Here is a 15613-nt window from a genome sequence, read left to right as displayed (position 1 = left end):
CTGCCTATGTTTAATAGATTCCGACACTGATGCCTAGCTTAAGTATTCTCGGCTTTTTGGATTACACTCCCCCTTTTAAAACATGGCATTTTGTTGGCATTTTGTTGCAGAACCTATCACAATACATTAGCTAAACGTTATGAGCTAAATTATTCATTCCGCTACTACTCTTTGCTGCTACTCCTGCTTGAAATCTACCTGCAATATAAACAAGCGAGTCAGACATATATAAGCCTACCAAACACCCATATTCATACATCCTCAAACTCAGAACAAATCTAATGGGAAGTGCCCTATGTAGTCAGTGGAGAATGATGCAATAGGAAGGTGGATTTTACACTCAAAGACATTATCCTCCCATGAGAGAGAAAACTGAAGGGTAACTCACTTGAGCATGTTAGTTTGATTGACATGTAGTCTCTGCCACAGTCCTTCTTGTAGTGACAGCGCAGCCAGTTCAGGAGGCAGAGTCCGTTGCCACACTGTAGTTCTTCTTTTTTACAGGGCAGAATGCTTTGTTCATCTGAAAGGAAGAGAAACAATGGATGACTTTGTTACTGAAGTAGGAAATGCTTGCTGCACAATGCCACAGATCTTCTGAAACTCTGTCTTCCTCTTAGCTGTCTTTAAAAGCTCTCTGAGTGAAAACAGATTTGTCTGTTCTTTGTCAGATAGCATAAGACAGCCTCCGACTCAGACAAAAGCTTGGTATATCGTTAATCATTTATACAGTGCTGTAGATCTATGTAGCACTGCACACAGGGAAAATGTGCAAAATACATTAGATGGTAAAATTTTCAAGAGTATAGGCATTAAGCCAATTCTGAAAATGGGATGGGTGTTCAAAAAATTACCTGCAGTATCTGTTCCAGTCCGTATAAAAAAGGATGACAGAAAAGAGGATACACTTAAAACTATCTTAACTTCCACTGAGAGAGCTGTGGAAGGGAACTTATCATAACTCATTTCCAGTTGAAGAGAGTGAGGATGGGGACTGAATCTCACTGTGTGGGCTGAACACCCTAAACATCAGAAAAATGTGCATTTGGATAAATGCTAAGAGCGTCATTTGGCTTCAGAGCTTGTTAGGACAGAGCAGGATCTGACTTACAATGATCAAATGCAAGGCTGAGATGTTTTTCCGCTACCATATGTGTAATGGGGGAGAATGAAGAAGAATCCATTCACTCCGCCCCAGGACCATCTCTGATCCCTGAGGAGGAAGATAGTAGCTAACCATCCCACCTCTGCATATGTAGGGGAAAGGTTAAATAGTTATCCCATGACACAACTTTTGATCTTGGCGAACTCCTCATCACACCATCTCAGTGGGGGGGCCAAGAATAACTTTGGGCATGTCTACCCAAACATGATTCTGGTATGCATTAACAGGAGTGTGAGCAAGACACAAGAAGTCATTCTTCCGCTCTACTCTGTGCTGATTAGGCCTCAATTGGAGTATTGTGTCCAGTTCTGGGCACCACATCTCAAGAAAGATGTGGACAAATTGGAGAAGAGCAACAAAAATGATTAAAGATCTAGAGAACATGAGTTATGAGGGAAGACTGAAAGAACTGGTCTTGCTTAGTTTGGAAAAGAGAAGATTGAGAGAGGACGATAGCAGTTCTTGAGTATCTAAAAAGGTGTCGAGGAGGGAGAAAAATTGTTCTCCTATCTAAAGATAGGACAAGAAGCAATGGGCTTAAACTGCAGCAAGGGAGATTTAGGTTGGACAGTAGGAAAAACTTCCTAACTGTCAAGGTGGTTAAATACTGGAATAAATTGCCGGGGGGAAGGGAGGTTGTAGAATCTCCCTCTCTGGAGATATTTAAGAGCAGGTTAGATAGACGTCTAGACGGTGCTTGGTCCTGCTGTGAGGGCAGGGGACTGGACTTGATGACCTCTCAAGGTCCCTTCCAGGTCTAGTATTCTATGGGTACGTCTAGACTACATGCCTCTGTCGCCAGAGGCATGCAGATTAGGCTACCAGACATAGGAAAATGAAACAGAGATTTAAATAATCGCCGCTTCATTTAAATTTACATGGCTGCCGCGCTGAGCCGACAAACAGCTGATCAGCTGTTTGTCGGCTCAGCGCGGCAGCCATGTAAATTTAAATGAAGCGGCGATTATTTAAATCTGTTTCATTTTCCTATGTCTGGTAGCCTAATCTACATGCCTCTGTCGCCAGAGGCATGTAGTCTAGACGTACCCTAAGATTCCGCACTACAAATGGCACAGCAATGAAAGGATTTTTTTTTTTTGGTTGAGGTAGTTGGTCTACCCTTTGAGAGGTGCTAGCTAGGACAAGGGAAGAATGCTTCTTTTGACCTAGCTGCATCTATAGTGGGAGTTAGTTTGATGTATTTGTTCCACAGTATGCAACACTTTTCACAGTCTTGTGTGAAGCAGCTAGGTTGCCCTTTGGTTGTAGATATGGACAAGGTCTTTGTTTCCTGTCACTATGAAGAAGCAGGAGTTGGGTTAATAACAGACCCCTAACAATTCTGAACCATTTGTGTGGACTTGAGATGAAGAAATGGGGTAAAAGTTTGGGTTAGCATCTATTGTTCCTGAAGATGGTCATACATCCCTAGTCTGAATATTGTGCTGTATAACTACAGCTGAATGACTACTGCAGAAGCAACAAATGCATGTTTATCCCCTCAGAGTGGTTTTTTTTTTTAACTGGATTCTCACAAACAAGCTTTCGAATAGACACTAGCTCACACCACTGTTTGGGGGGCAGGTGCTCTTCCTATTCCTTTTTGTGTGCACAATCAATGTTTGTACCCAGGTTCAAGTTATTTTCCTGTTCCTGAAATGTTACACATTCAGAACCAATACTAAGTGATGTAGATAACTAGTCACACCCTGCTAATGGTGCTGAAGAGAATGTTTTGATTTTATAATCTATCCAGATTCTTGGTTCAAAACTGGTGGAGCACAAATAGATTCACAGAAATCAGGACAAGTTTCCACGCAATTCAGGAACAGAGAAAAGAGTGATATTTGTCAGGATTGTGTATAATTTGATCAGCTGTACTACTGAAGCGGGACTTATTTTCATTGACTAGCAGGAGAATTTCTGAAGAGTGTAAGTAATACTCACACTTTGGCAAAAACACTGGGAAAAGAGGTACCTAATTTACCACTTAACTGCTATCCATGATATCTCACTGCTAAAAGTATTAAATATTAGGATTCTGATGTTTAGTAATGAAGAGCAGTAGGAATTAAAAAAAAAAAACCCACAGAATTTACTTCTAATGCCTATCCTGTACCCAAACGCTTAATTCAAGTCACTTTATAACACTAGCTTTAACAACATGCCAAATAAGTCAGGCTTCGATTTGAAAAATATCAGATCCTAGAAGCAGAAGAACAGGAAACCAGTGTGCTTACTGGCATCCAGCCAAACAAAGGCACTCGACAAAATAAGGCTTTTGTTTGCTCTCCAATATTCTTAATTCAGATCCTTTGTATCAGCTTTCATAGCAGGAAAACCATGCAGTTGAGTAATTGTTCATGATTTCCAATTCTCCACACAGCTGCTCCAGTGGAAAGTGTCAGAATCCACAAATGCATTTATAAATAGCACCGGCATTGAAAGCACCCTTTTACTGTATGCATTAGACCATACACGGGTAACCTGGCAGCAATTTACAAGGCAATAATCAGATAACTTTTTGTACTTCTAGCACATCTTGGAACCTGAATAGCTACAGTACTCATGGCAGGTGCTCGAAACATGAACTGTGGAAACAAGGGCATTTCCCAAATAGAAGAGAAATCACTGCAATCTAAAGACTTTTTTTTAAAGAACTTTTTTGCAGGAGATGAAATACAGTGAAAGCTTTATCCGGCACTCATAGGTTAATTGTACATACTGGATAACAAACCTCATTGCTCTGCCCCCACTTCCTGCTGGTAAATCTGGCTCCTGGCAGCTCAAGGCAGGTTGAAGGGGAAGGAGGCACCTTCTGATGTCAGCCAGCAGTGCTAGGTGTCAGAAGCCCTGCAATGGCAGGCTGGAGAAGCGGGATTCAGGCATGCATGCCTGAAGACCCTGTGGTATTGTGAGAAACGGGGCAATGCTGGTCAACAGAGTGCTGGATAACAGCTTTCACTCTACTTAAGTGCTGGCAGGCTACTGTAACTTCCAGAAGTCATTTTAGCTAGGGTAGAAAAGGGATCAGGGCCACCAACTTCATACAGATGTAAGTTCAGAAAAACTTATCGGCTTTCATAGTAGGAAAACAATGCAGTTGAGTAATTGTTCATGATTTTCAATTCTCCACACAGATGCTCCAGTAGAAAGTGTCAGAACCCACAAGTGTATTTATAAATAGCACCGATTCTGAACAGGGGAAATGATAATGATTTACTTTTTTTGTTTTTTGTTTTTTAATGTTAAAATAGCATACCCCACACACTTACTTATTCTCACTGTGTAAGTCCATTGGCTCCTCATTTATTTCAGGCTTTAATTTTTAGATGTCCTAATTTTTAAGCATGCTACACTTGCCCCTCTCACTGGTCCCCTTCCAGTTATTCAGCACTAAGTTCCTTTCCATAACTCCATACAGTTTTACAGCCGTTGATGCAAAGGCATTGGCCTCAGCTGTTCCATAATTAGGAACTGTGATCTTGCCTTGCCACACTACAAGAATGCTCTGTTTCATTGCAAATGCCATCTGAAAAAAAATCCACTGTATTGGTAAGGAAGAAAAGTTGTAAATGTCATTCTCTCTCAGGTATTAGTTGTTTGGAATACAGTTTGTATGAAAGATGCTATTAAAAACTGCCCTGTGGTATAACTGGGAAGAGAGCACTTATGGTTGAGAGCTATAAGGCATAGCAAACATGAGCAAAAAGAAGTTTCCTTACCCTGAGAAGCAGTGGAGGCTGATGACACCTTAGCCCTGGTCTGCAATAGGGAGTTATTTTGAAATAACAAGCTTAGTGTCCACACTACCAAGACTAGTGTCTCAGAATAACGGGCTGGTTATTTCGAAATAACTCTTGCTTTCCACGAGGAATAGCGCTTATTTTGAAATAGGCATAGTGTGGACATTCCTCTGCTGCCATTTCAAAACTACTACTTCCCAGAGTCATTCAAGTAGTTAGAGCCCAGGAAGCATTGGGGACTAAGTTAAGATAGTCCGTCCACATTAAGGGAGCCTGCCTCAGACTAGCTTCGAGGCTTCCCTGTAGTGTGGACACGCTAATTTGAAATGGTTATTTTGAGAGGAGTTGTTTTGAAATTTCCTAGTGTATAAGAATATTAAGAGATAGGTATGGGTAGTCGATTAACTGTGTAGTCAATACAAGTTGTCCTCCTACATTTAAACTGAAGAGATGCAGTGGGGGTAGGTCCTGGACCAGAGTGAGCCAGAACAGAGACAGGACCACTCCGGCTTTGCATTTTAAATGTAGTAAGAGCTGGGCAGCTCATACTACATTTAAAATGCAGAGCTGTAGTGGTCTCAGACTGGCACAAGCTGGGACCGAGGCAGGTTTGTTCAGTCCTGGCTTCCACCGGGTCCAGCAGCCCCTGTCTGTGGCCATCCCTGGCCGTTGCAAACAGAGGCTGCTCTGGCAGCAGCCCCTGTCCGCGGTGGCCCGGGCTGGCCGTGAACAGCAGCAGCCCCTGTCCATGGTGGCTGGCAGCAGCAGTAAGCCTTGCTCATAGGGGGGAGGGGAAACTCACTGCTGAGACCCCCTGTGTACAATCCATCTACATAGTATCCAAACAGTAGAGGCAGCCTACATACTCAAAGGGCCTCTTCTGTTGCAATATATCATAAGAATGGCCGTACTGGGTCAGACCAAAGGTTCATCTAGCCCAGTAGCCTGTCTGCCAACAGTAGCCAGGGCCAGGTGCCCCAGAGGGGGTGGACTAAAGACAATGATCAAGTGATTTGTCTCCTGCCATCTTTCTCCAGCCTCTGACAAACAGAGGCCAGGGACACCATTTCTATCCCCTGGCTAATAGCCTTTTATGGACCTAACCTCCATGAAATTATCTAGCTTCTCTTTAAACTCTGTTATAGTCCTTCAAAGCTGCCTCTGGAAAGAAGTTCCACAGGTTGACTATGTGCTGTGTGAAGAAAAACATTATTTTATTAGTTTTAAACCTGCTACCCATTAACTTCATTTGGGGTCCTCTAGTTCTTCTATTATGGGAACTAATAAATAACTTTTCTTTATTCACTCTCTCCACACCACTCATGATTTTATAGACCTCTATCATATTCCCCCCTCAGTCTCCTCTTTTCTAAGCTGAAAAGTCCCAGTCGCTTTAACCTCTCTTCGTACGGGACCCGTTCCAAACCCCTAATCATTTTAGTTGCCCTTTTCTGAGCCCTTTCCAAGGCCAAAATATTTTTTTTTTTAAAGGTGAGACGACCACATCCATACACAGTATTCAAGATGTGGGCGTACCATAGTTTTATACAGGGGCAGTAAGATATTCTGTGTCTTATTTTCTATCCCTTTCTTAATAATTCCTAACATCCTATTTGCCTTGTTGACCGCCGCTGCACAGTGTGTGGAAGTTTTCAGAGAACTACCCACAATAACTCCAAGATCTCTTTCCAGATTTGTCATGGCCAAATTAGCCCCCATCATATTGTACGTATAGTTGGGGTTATTTTTTTCCAATGTGCATTACTTTACACTTATCCACATTAAACTTCATTTGCCATTTTGTTGCCCAATCACTCAGTTTGGTGAGATCTTTTTGAAGTTCTTCTGTCTGCTTCTGTCTTGACTATCTTAAACAGTTTAGTATCATCTGCAAACTTTACCACCTCACTGCTTACCCCTTTCTCCAGATTATTTATGAATAAGTTCAACAGGATTGGTCCCAGGACAGACCCTTGGGGGACACCACTAGTTACCCCTCTCCATTCTGAAAATTTACCATTTATTCCCAACCTTTGTTTCCTGTCTTTTAACCAGTTCTCAATCCATGAAAGGACATTCCCTCTTATCCCATGACAATGTAATTTACACAAGAGGATTTTATCCTTTTTATCCTTTTACGTGTAATTTCACCTTTTGGGGACAAGGTGAAGGCACTGTTTGAGGATAAAATATGGGCAAAGGGTTAAATTCTGTTCTCATTTATGCTGGGAGAACTCAGCTGAAGAGTTATGCCAGCAATCTGGTGACAGTTGGGCATCAAAGGGTAATTGTTTCAAAATGATTTATAAGCATATAAATTATGAGCATACAATGGCTCAATCTTGTTGGTTCTTAGAGATGTTGAGTTTTCATTGTAATTAGGGATGGGGGGGAGTTTAAAAAGTTCATTGGTTAAACAACTTAAAATTTTCGTTAAACACCTGGGCCAACTCTGACCAGTAAGGTTCGGGGTCAGCCAGGGCCAGAGATCAACCTGCCTGCAATGTGTGGCTGGGGTTGGGACACCACAATGCCACTCTGGGACCGGGCTGGGGCTGGTATATCACAGACCACTCCTACATGAAGCTCTACGCTGAATAAGCGCGACAGGTAGGGTCCTGCCGGTCGACACACTTATGGCCCTGCCTACCACTCCCATAGTAGGCTGGACTTAGCCAGAGCTGCTCCAGCCTGCTGCAGTTGGCTGTGAAACGAGTTACTAGATAAGCATTTCAGTAAGCCTAATGCTTACCGGGTAACCAGTTAAATGGTTAACCTTTTACATCCTTAATTTTTTTCCCCATGCACTTAATATCATTTGTCTCCCGAAGTCACAAGGCTCTTAATTTTAAAATACAAAACTTTAAACGCAGGGTAAGATGAAATCACGCCACTAGAATTGTTGGACTGATCTGATTTCTCTTTCATGACATCTGGCAAACAGAACCATTTCTGTTCCTAGGTATGGTAGTCCCCTCCTGTTTCCTAGCCTCTTTTTTTGTACATTTATATTAATCTTTCTCTTAGCTACCTGGAGCCAGCACTGGAGCAGAGATTTCAGGTGGGCATCATCTTACAGAACCTAGTTGTTTCTTAGTGTTTTAAAATGTGATCTCACATCTGCAATGAATGAAATTCTGTGACCTGTGTTAAATGGGGGGTCAGACTACATCGTATCTGTCCTTAAGTCTATTTAAATAGGGAATATATTAAATGGCATCATAAAAGGGGTGGTAAATACCATGAGAATAGATGCACTGAATATCTTTGTGCTCAGTGCAAATGCAAATAATGGATTTTATTTCTCCCCCTCCTCCCACCCCATTTACTGGCTTCCCTCTGAAAAGGAATCAGCATGGCATGGTTTCCATACTACCTACTTACCAAGTATTAGTGATCTTGATTAATGTATTGCTGAGTCTGAGAGAGTCAACATTTGTGTAGATACAGGATGAGCACAGCATGTATACTTAAAACACTCTGAGCATGGAAACACCACATTTTAATATGCTAAGCAAATGGATTCTAATTCCCAAAGGTATTTTTCTTTCTGAAACAAAGGCTGTAAGCAGGCGTAATAAAAATGTGCAATTGTCAGTACGTAGTACTCTGGAGAGATGCAATCCTTCTTGACAATGACTTCACTAGTCTTATGACAGGTTTTACTCAGATTCTTTCTCACAATTTTATTACAGTGGTGGCAGACTCAAACAATGCAAATTCATGCAGTGCTTGGAGTATTGGATTAGTAAAAGATCTCAACAATGAACTAATTAGATTCCTATCCATTTAAAATACTGGACCAGGACCTCTGCTAGTGTAAATCAGTGTAGCATCAGTACTCCCACTTTACACTAGTTGAGGATTCAGCCTCCTATACACTAAGGAAATCACAGGATGTCTTAGTCATTAAACAACATAGATGATTTAACACTGATTTTGATATATTAGGGTTCAAGCACTGTATTTGTTTTGACAAGGAGTGTGTTTTGGTTGTGTTTATTGGATAGCTAGTGAATCTGATCCAAACAGAAGATCAATGTGACTGACTTGGTACATGACCTCGTGTTTTGTGAGCAACAGACGGCTTTCCAAGTTGATGTACCAAGATAGAAACCGGCATAAATTAAGCAAATTTTCATGATGTATGATCAGAGAACTGCTTTTTAGCATAGGTGGCAGGGTGCTGGAGAACAAGCTTGGCAAGTCTCAGACCAGCTCCTAGCCTAGGACCTTACATAGGCTTGTAGTCTAGACGTACCATTTCTCGACAGAGATCATCTAGACAGCAGCAACACTTTCGAAAAAGCAATCTGCTTTTTAGAAAGAGCACCCAGGAAATCTGAACACACTCTTTTGGAAAAAGCCCTGTATGCGTTCAAGAATGCCTTTTTTTTGGAAGAGCTCTTTTGGGGGGGGAAGCTGTTTTTCCTTGTAAAATGAGGCTTACCGCTGTCGCAAAAAACCCCGCGTTCTTTCAATTTAATTTCGAAAACACGACGGCGGTCTAGATACAGGTGAAGCTTTTTCAAAAAAACTGTGCAGTCTAGACATAGCCATAGTGAACCTGCGACCTTGTAGCTCTAGAAGTATAACAGAAATCGGTAGACCATCTCCCCTGGGATGTAAATTCCAACACCAGGAGATTGGGGATGAACAATCAGCAGAAAAGCTGAAGTATTTCATGGTACAGACCTCTTTGGAAAATGTCAATTTGGAAACTACTGTATTGAAATATGTCCAGATTGAAATTATATATTAACTAAAAATTAGAATGGCAACTAAATACTCCATTTTGAAACTTTCCATAGAAAAAATAGCAAAATTGACATTCCTTTGAATACTTGGGCTACAATTCTCCGATGCAGACACTGTAGAAAGCTTGGCCCCTGATACTATGGGAGTTGTTGATAGGAGTTATGCTATAATGTATCTACTGGCCCCTTCCCCACCCTCCTAGTCTGAGAGCTCTGTACTGGACATAACTCTGTCCCTTTAATTTACGCAACCTATCTATATTTGGCCTATAAAATCTTTTAGCCTTGGGTTCCTTGTGCAAATTCATCCCTGACTGATACTGGATGAGTTACCATCTGATTTGGTTATTGGTAGGGCTACCAAGTGACTTCAAAAAAAATTCTGGACACCAGCCGGGAGGGGAGCAGGGCTGGCTGGGAGGAGAAGAGGGGCGGGGGGAACTGGCCGGCTGGAAGCAGGGCTGGTTGAGCAGGGGGAGAGAATTGGCCAGCAGGGAGCGGGACTGACCCGGGCGCACCCAGATCCTGGGGCACTGCCCATCCTGCGTACGGTCCCGGCGAAGCAAGAGCAAGTCCGTCCCCAGGGATTTCCTCCTGCCCTGGCCCCAGCTCTTCCCCCCCCCTCACCCCCCAGCGTAGTTGCATACTGCTTGGCTGGTAGACACACTCATGCAGCATGAGTACATCTACCAGCCAGGCAGTTTGCAACTACCTACTGATGCTCCTAATAATAATAAACTTACCTAATTAGAAAATATCTGACATTTTATGTCCGGTATTTTCTTAATTTGTTTCCCAGACAGAGCCCTCAAGTAACTGACTGTCTGGTTTAAAACTGGACACCTGGCAACCCTAGTTGGTGTGTGTGTGGGGGAGGGGAGGGGGACTCTGGACTTTCATACCTCTGTTTGAAACTCAGAAGTTGGTTGACATGAAAAATTCATTATGACATCAGATATTATCCAATTAGTCATTTCAAAAAAAGATTTTATGGTAATCACTGTAGAACACAGTCTTTCAGCTTTTGAGTCAACTTCATATATCTGGCATCTATCAACTATATCCCAGTTGTCAATCTGATGCATTCAAACACTTAGGGTGTGTCTAGACTACATGCCTCCTTCGACGGAGGCATGTAGATTAGCCAGATCGGAAGAGGGAAATGAAGCCGCGATTAAAATAATTTAAATGGCTTCCCCGATCATTTAAATTTAAATGGCTGCCCCGATCTGCCGATCAGCTGTTTGTCGGCAGATCGGGGGAGTCTGGACGAGATGCCCCGACAAAGAAGCCTTTCTTCATCGACACAGGTAAGCCTGGTTTCACGAGGCTTACCTGTGTCGATGAAGAAAGGCTTCTTTGTCGGGGCATCGCGTCCAGACTCCCCCGATCTGCCGACAAACAGCTGATCGGCAGATCGGGGCAGCCATTTAAATTTAAATGAAGCCGCGATTATTTTAATCGCGGCTTCATTTCCCTCTTCCGATCTGGCTAATCTACATGCCTCCGTCGAAGGAGGCATGTAGTCTAGACACACCCTTAGTGAAAACTGAAAGTTGTTCCAGTCCTGGGAAGTTTCCCATTTAACCTTTAACTTACCAGCAAGATCAATCAGCCAAGTCTGAAAATGTGCTGATTACTCACCAGCAGAAACTACAGTTGGTTTTCTACATAATCCCCAGGATATCCATCGTGTTCCTTTAAACTATCTCATTTAAAATTATAGCCTTGAATTTCACCTGTGTTGTGGCATTGTAGCCTGCTAGAGCCTCACTAGAACAGAGGGACTCCTCTAGAGATGCAGAGATATTGTAAGAACTCTTGTGGATGAAGAAAATGGATAGTGGTTGAGGTTTACCTGCACAGATACCAAGCCCCTTTCTGCTGTTGGTAGCTACTGACATTTAGAGCAACCTTTCACTAGAGTGACCGTCCCAGCACAAAACTATCCTAGCATTGACCGTGTAGCTTAATGTCACTTTTTTACACCTCACTCCTCAGTTGCATTATGTAATCTTTGGCTGAAACAGAAGATCAAAGCTTGATCTATATGGAAATGCAAACCAGATTTCTTTACACCTATCTGTCTGTGTGGGCAGAAAAACCTCAGACCTGTGCTTTAGGGAAGTTCCATTTGTAAGACAGGCTACCCTCAGTGATGGCAGATGACAAAGCAAGGAGAATAGGTCTTGAGTTGCAGTGGGGGAGGTATAGGTTTAATTAGGAAAAACTATTTCACTAGGAGGGTGGTTAAGCACTGGAATGACTAGCCTAGAGAGGTGGTGGAATCTCCATCCTTAGATTTTTAAGGCCAGGCTTGACAAAGCCCCGGATGGGATGATTTAACTGGGGTTGGTCTTGCTTTGAGAAAAGGGTCAGAGTAGATGACCCTCCTGGGACCTATTCCAACCCTAATCTTCTATGATTATATGACTTGACCTGACCTGACTTAACACTGCATGATTCCATTTTTTTGTATCCGTATAAACTAGGGATGTAACGGACTAGTTGACTATCTGAGAAGCAAATGCTTATTGGCAAGACTTGCCAGCTGGGCGGTTCTGCACTCTGCACATATCGCTCCGCACTGGCTCTTCTGGGGTGTAATCTACTCGCCACAGGTGAGTAGATTAGATTACGCTATTTGTCGAGCCCTGCTTATTGGACAGTCAACATGCTAGTTGACTAGTTCCCTTCCCCTTCCTCCCCCCGCGCCTCCTTACTGCCTCTTATCAGAAAGAGGTAGCAGGCAGGGGGAAGTGGAGGGGGCGCTTCAAAGCAGCAGCGCCGCATGGAGCCCTGGGGAATGACCCCAGGCTCCATGCAGCACTACCGCTTTGAAATGGAGCATGGGGCCAGCTGGGGACTGCTTGAGTCCCCGCTTGCTCCAGCTCCGCACAGTGCTTTCACCTTTGAAGTGTAACAACAGACCTGGGGCTGTTGCTACACTTCAAAGGCGGAGGCACCTTTGGATGGATGAAAAATTCCACTGACTATTCGAAGAGCTGATTTAATCTAAATTTAACAGCCCTAGTATAAACCATTGAATTCAACAGAAACTCACTGGTACAGTAGAGTAATGCATCACTGAATCTCATCTCTAACATGGATCGCAACTTCACAATGGGACTCTTTCTGTCTACAAACTTCTGAAACAGAACTCCTCCAGATCTAAAGATGCTGCAAACAAAGGGGAAGTTCAGATTTGGATTTGCATTTGCATTTTTTAGCTGGACAATGGGAGCTGTATCAGGAGCCCATAACACAAAGTCTTCACTCCGATATTTCAACTAAGAATCGTTTGCCTTTAAAAAATTTCTAGTTTCTTCTGTAACTGCTCAAACTCAATTTCCATTAAATTGTCTTGTAAAATATAAAGTTTGCCAGGAGGAAAATGAGGCTGTGATAGAAAAGAACAGGACAAAAACATACTGATGTTCTGCTCTTTCTACATACTGAAGGCTTCCAATCAGAGCATGACGTTAGCAATGCGCCACGCAGCTTGTGTTCTGGCACACAATGGAATAAATGTATTGTAACTGCTGTGTCAGCCTTATTGACCATCTTGGTTTCCTTTTCAAAGGAACATTTGATTTCATACACTTGTTTCATTTAAGAAGCTAGATTGTTAGTAGAGTTTAACATAATTTTCAAAATGATGAAGGCTAAAACAGCAGGGAATTCATGCCAAACAAGTTGCTGGTTTTCGTTTAAGAAGGAAACTGAATTTTCTCCATTACTATGCACTGCCGGCATTGTATTCTAGACCGAGAATAGGTCATTTTGGATGCCTCTTGGGACAAATCTATTACTAATCACTGCATCTGGTGATAGATGCTATGGTGATGGATACTCCAGTGATACCTGTGATAGACTGATGGCATTAATTTGTCATGCATGGATTTTACTGCTTACTTACACTGCATGGGTTCAGTGTTCAGCTGAAGAACAGCCCATGCCAGCACAACAAGCCTGACCATGCTGCTCACAGAAAGAGGGATAAGGGCAGGGTATGGCGAAGAAGGCATTCTGTGTTGATGCTCTGGGATCCATGGGGTTGGGTTTGTAAATCCAAAGTCTTGACTTTTCTTTTTAAATGAATATTTCCCTCTTCTTGGGGTGTCTAATTGCTGTATAAACTGAGTCAGACAACTGGGGCATGACCCTACTAGGGGGACAGAATGCTTCAACTGCTACTGCAATCCAAACAGTAAATTTGTGAAGGAGTAACTTGACCATAAATACTAAACTGTATTTAAGTCTAAAGGTAAAGACTGAAGGACCTGACAATTGCCATTTAGTGTCCAATCTTAAAGCACTCCTAGCTAAAAACATCTTTGAGCTTTGCTTCAGGATTGCTACAAATTCCCTTACCCTCTGAATCCTGCTCCTCTGCTTCCTCGTCTTTTACTATGGCGGACTTTCCCTGCATTCCACCCTCCGTTTTCATAGCTCTGTTCTCAGCTCATCATCTGCTGCTCATCATCACGGATTTGCTTTTTCTGAATCTTCTGTGCCATTCTCATTCTTTCAAGTCACTCCTGACCACTCTCTGAGCTTGGTATTTCTCTCATTCCAGTCCCTCGCCTACAGCACTTTGAGGCCTGGTCTACACTAGACGACGCAGTTTGGATTGAGGTACACCATACAAATATGCACTATTCATAGCTGGATTTGGCTTTCCTTAAGCCGAGCTGCCGCAACATCTACACTGTAAGAGGCCAATGGGAGCACGTTCTCCCATCAGCTTCCTGGACTCCTCACAGAATGAGAAGTACAGGATGCCAGCCGGGACTGCCCTCTGCATTCAATTTGGGGGTCTACACCAGGCTCACTAAATTGCACACTAGAAAACTGACCTTTGTTTTGGTTTTCATCAAGAAGGATGGTGACAGGATGTCTAACTTAGTGAATGCTAGTGGAAATGGATAGGTTAAGAAAAAAATTAAAAAAGAACAAGCTAAAAATTACTTAGGAAAGTTAGGTGTCTGTAAGTCATCAGGGCCTGATGAAATGCATCGTAGAATCCTCAAGGAGCTGATAGAGGAGGTATCTGAACCTTTAGCTATCCTCTTTGAAAAGTCATGGAAGTCGGGAGAGATTCCAGAAGACTGAGAGAGGGCAAATACAGTGCCCATCTATAAAAAGGGAAATAAGAACAACACAGGAAACTATAAGCCAGTCAGTTTAACTTCTATGCCAGCGAAGATAATGGAGCAATTAATTCAGGAATTCATCTGCAAACATCTGGAAGAAAATAAGGTGATAGGTAATAGCCATCTTTGTTTGGTTTGACATGATTTTTTTCTTTACAATTTGATAGCTTTCTTTGATAGGATATCAACCCTGGTGGATAAGGGAGAAGCGACAGGTGGTATATGTAGATTTAGTAAGACACTTGACAAGATCTTGCATGACCACCTTATCAATAAACTAGGGAAATACAACCCATAAGATGGGTGCATAACTGGCTGGATAACCTTTTTCAGAGTAGTTATTAATGGTTCACAGTCCTTCTGGAAGGACATAAAAGTGGCATTCTGCAGGAGTCTGTTTTGGGACCGGTTCTGTTTAATGTCTTCATCCATGATTTAGATACAGGCATAGAAAGTATGCTTATCAAGCTTGCAGATGACCCCAAGCTGGGAGGGGTTGTAAGTGCTCTGTATGATAGGGTCAAAATTCAAAATGATCTGGACAAAATAGAGAAATGGTCTGAGGTAAACAGGATGACATTTAATAAGGACAAATGTGAAATACTCCAGTTAGGAAGGAACAATCAGTTTCACACCTACAGAATGGGGAGTGATTATATAGGAAGGAGTCCTGCAGAAAGGGATCTAAGAGTCATAATGGACCACAAGCTAAATGTGAGTCAACAGCGTGATGCTGTTGCAAAAAAAGCAAAAGTGATTCTGGGATGCATTAACTGGAGTGTTGTGAGC

At 42.5% G+C, this 15613-nt stretch overlaps 1 protein-coding gene and 1 long non-coding RNA gene across 3 annotated transcripts in view; one reads left to right on the top strand and one right to left on the bottom strand.

Moving 5' to 3' along the window:
• The window catches only part of LOC112547007 (uncharacterized), a 251419-nt gene that overhangs the window by 13377 nt on the left and 222429 nt on the right, over positions 1 to 15613 (top strand). The window lies entirely within an intron of this gene.
• Positions 1 to 15613, bottom strand: part of BEAN1 (brain expressed associated with NEDD4 1) — a 116506-nt gene that overhangs the window by 93174 nt on the left and 7719 nt on the right. For both annotated transcript variants that reach the window (XM_006130539.4, XM_006130540.4), the window contains one exon: positions 389 to 523. In XM_006130539.4, coding sequence (XP_006130601.1) covers positions 389 to 523 — 135 coding nt within the window. The remainder of the gene's footprint in view (positions 1 to 388; positions 524 to 15613) is intronic.

The sequence above is a fragment of the Pelodiscus sinensis genome, chromosome 12 (assembly GCF_049634645.1).
Source record: "Pelodiscus sinensis isolate JC-2024 chromosome 12, ASM4963464v1, whole genome shotgun sequence".
NCBI lineage: Eukaryota > Metazoa > Chordata > Testudines > Trionychidae > Pelodiscus > Pelodiscus sinensis.
This window is presented reverse-complemented; position numbering and strand designations above follow the sequence as displayed.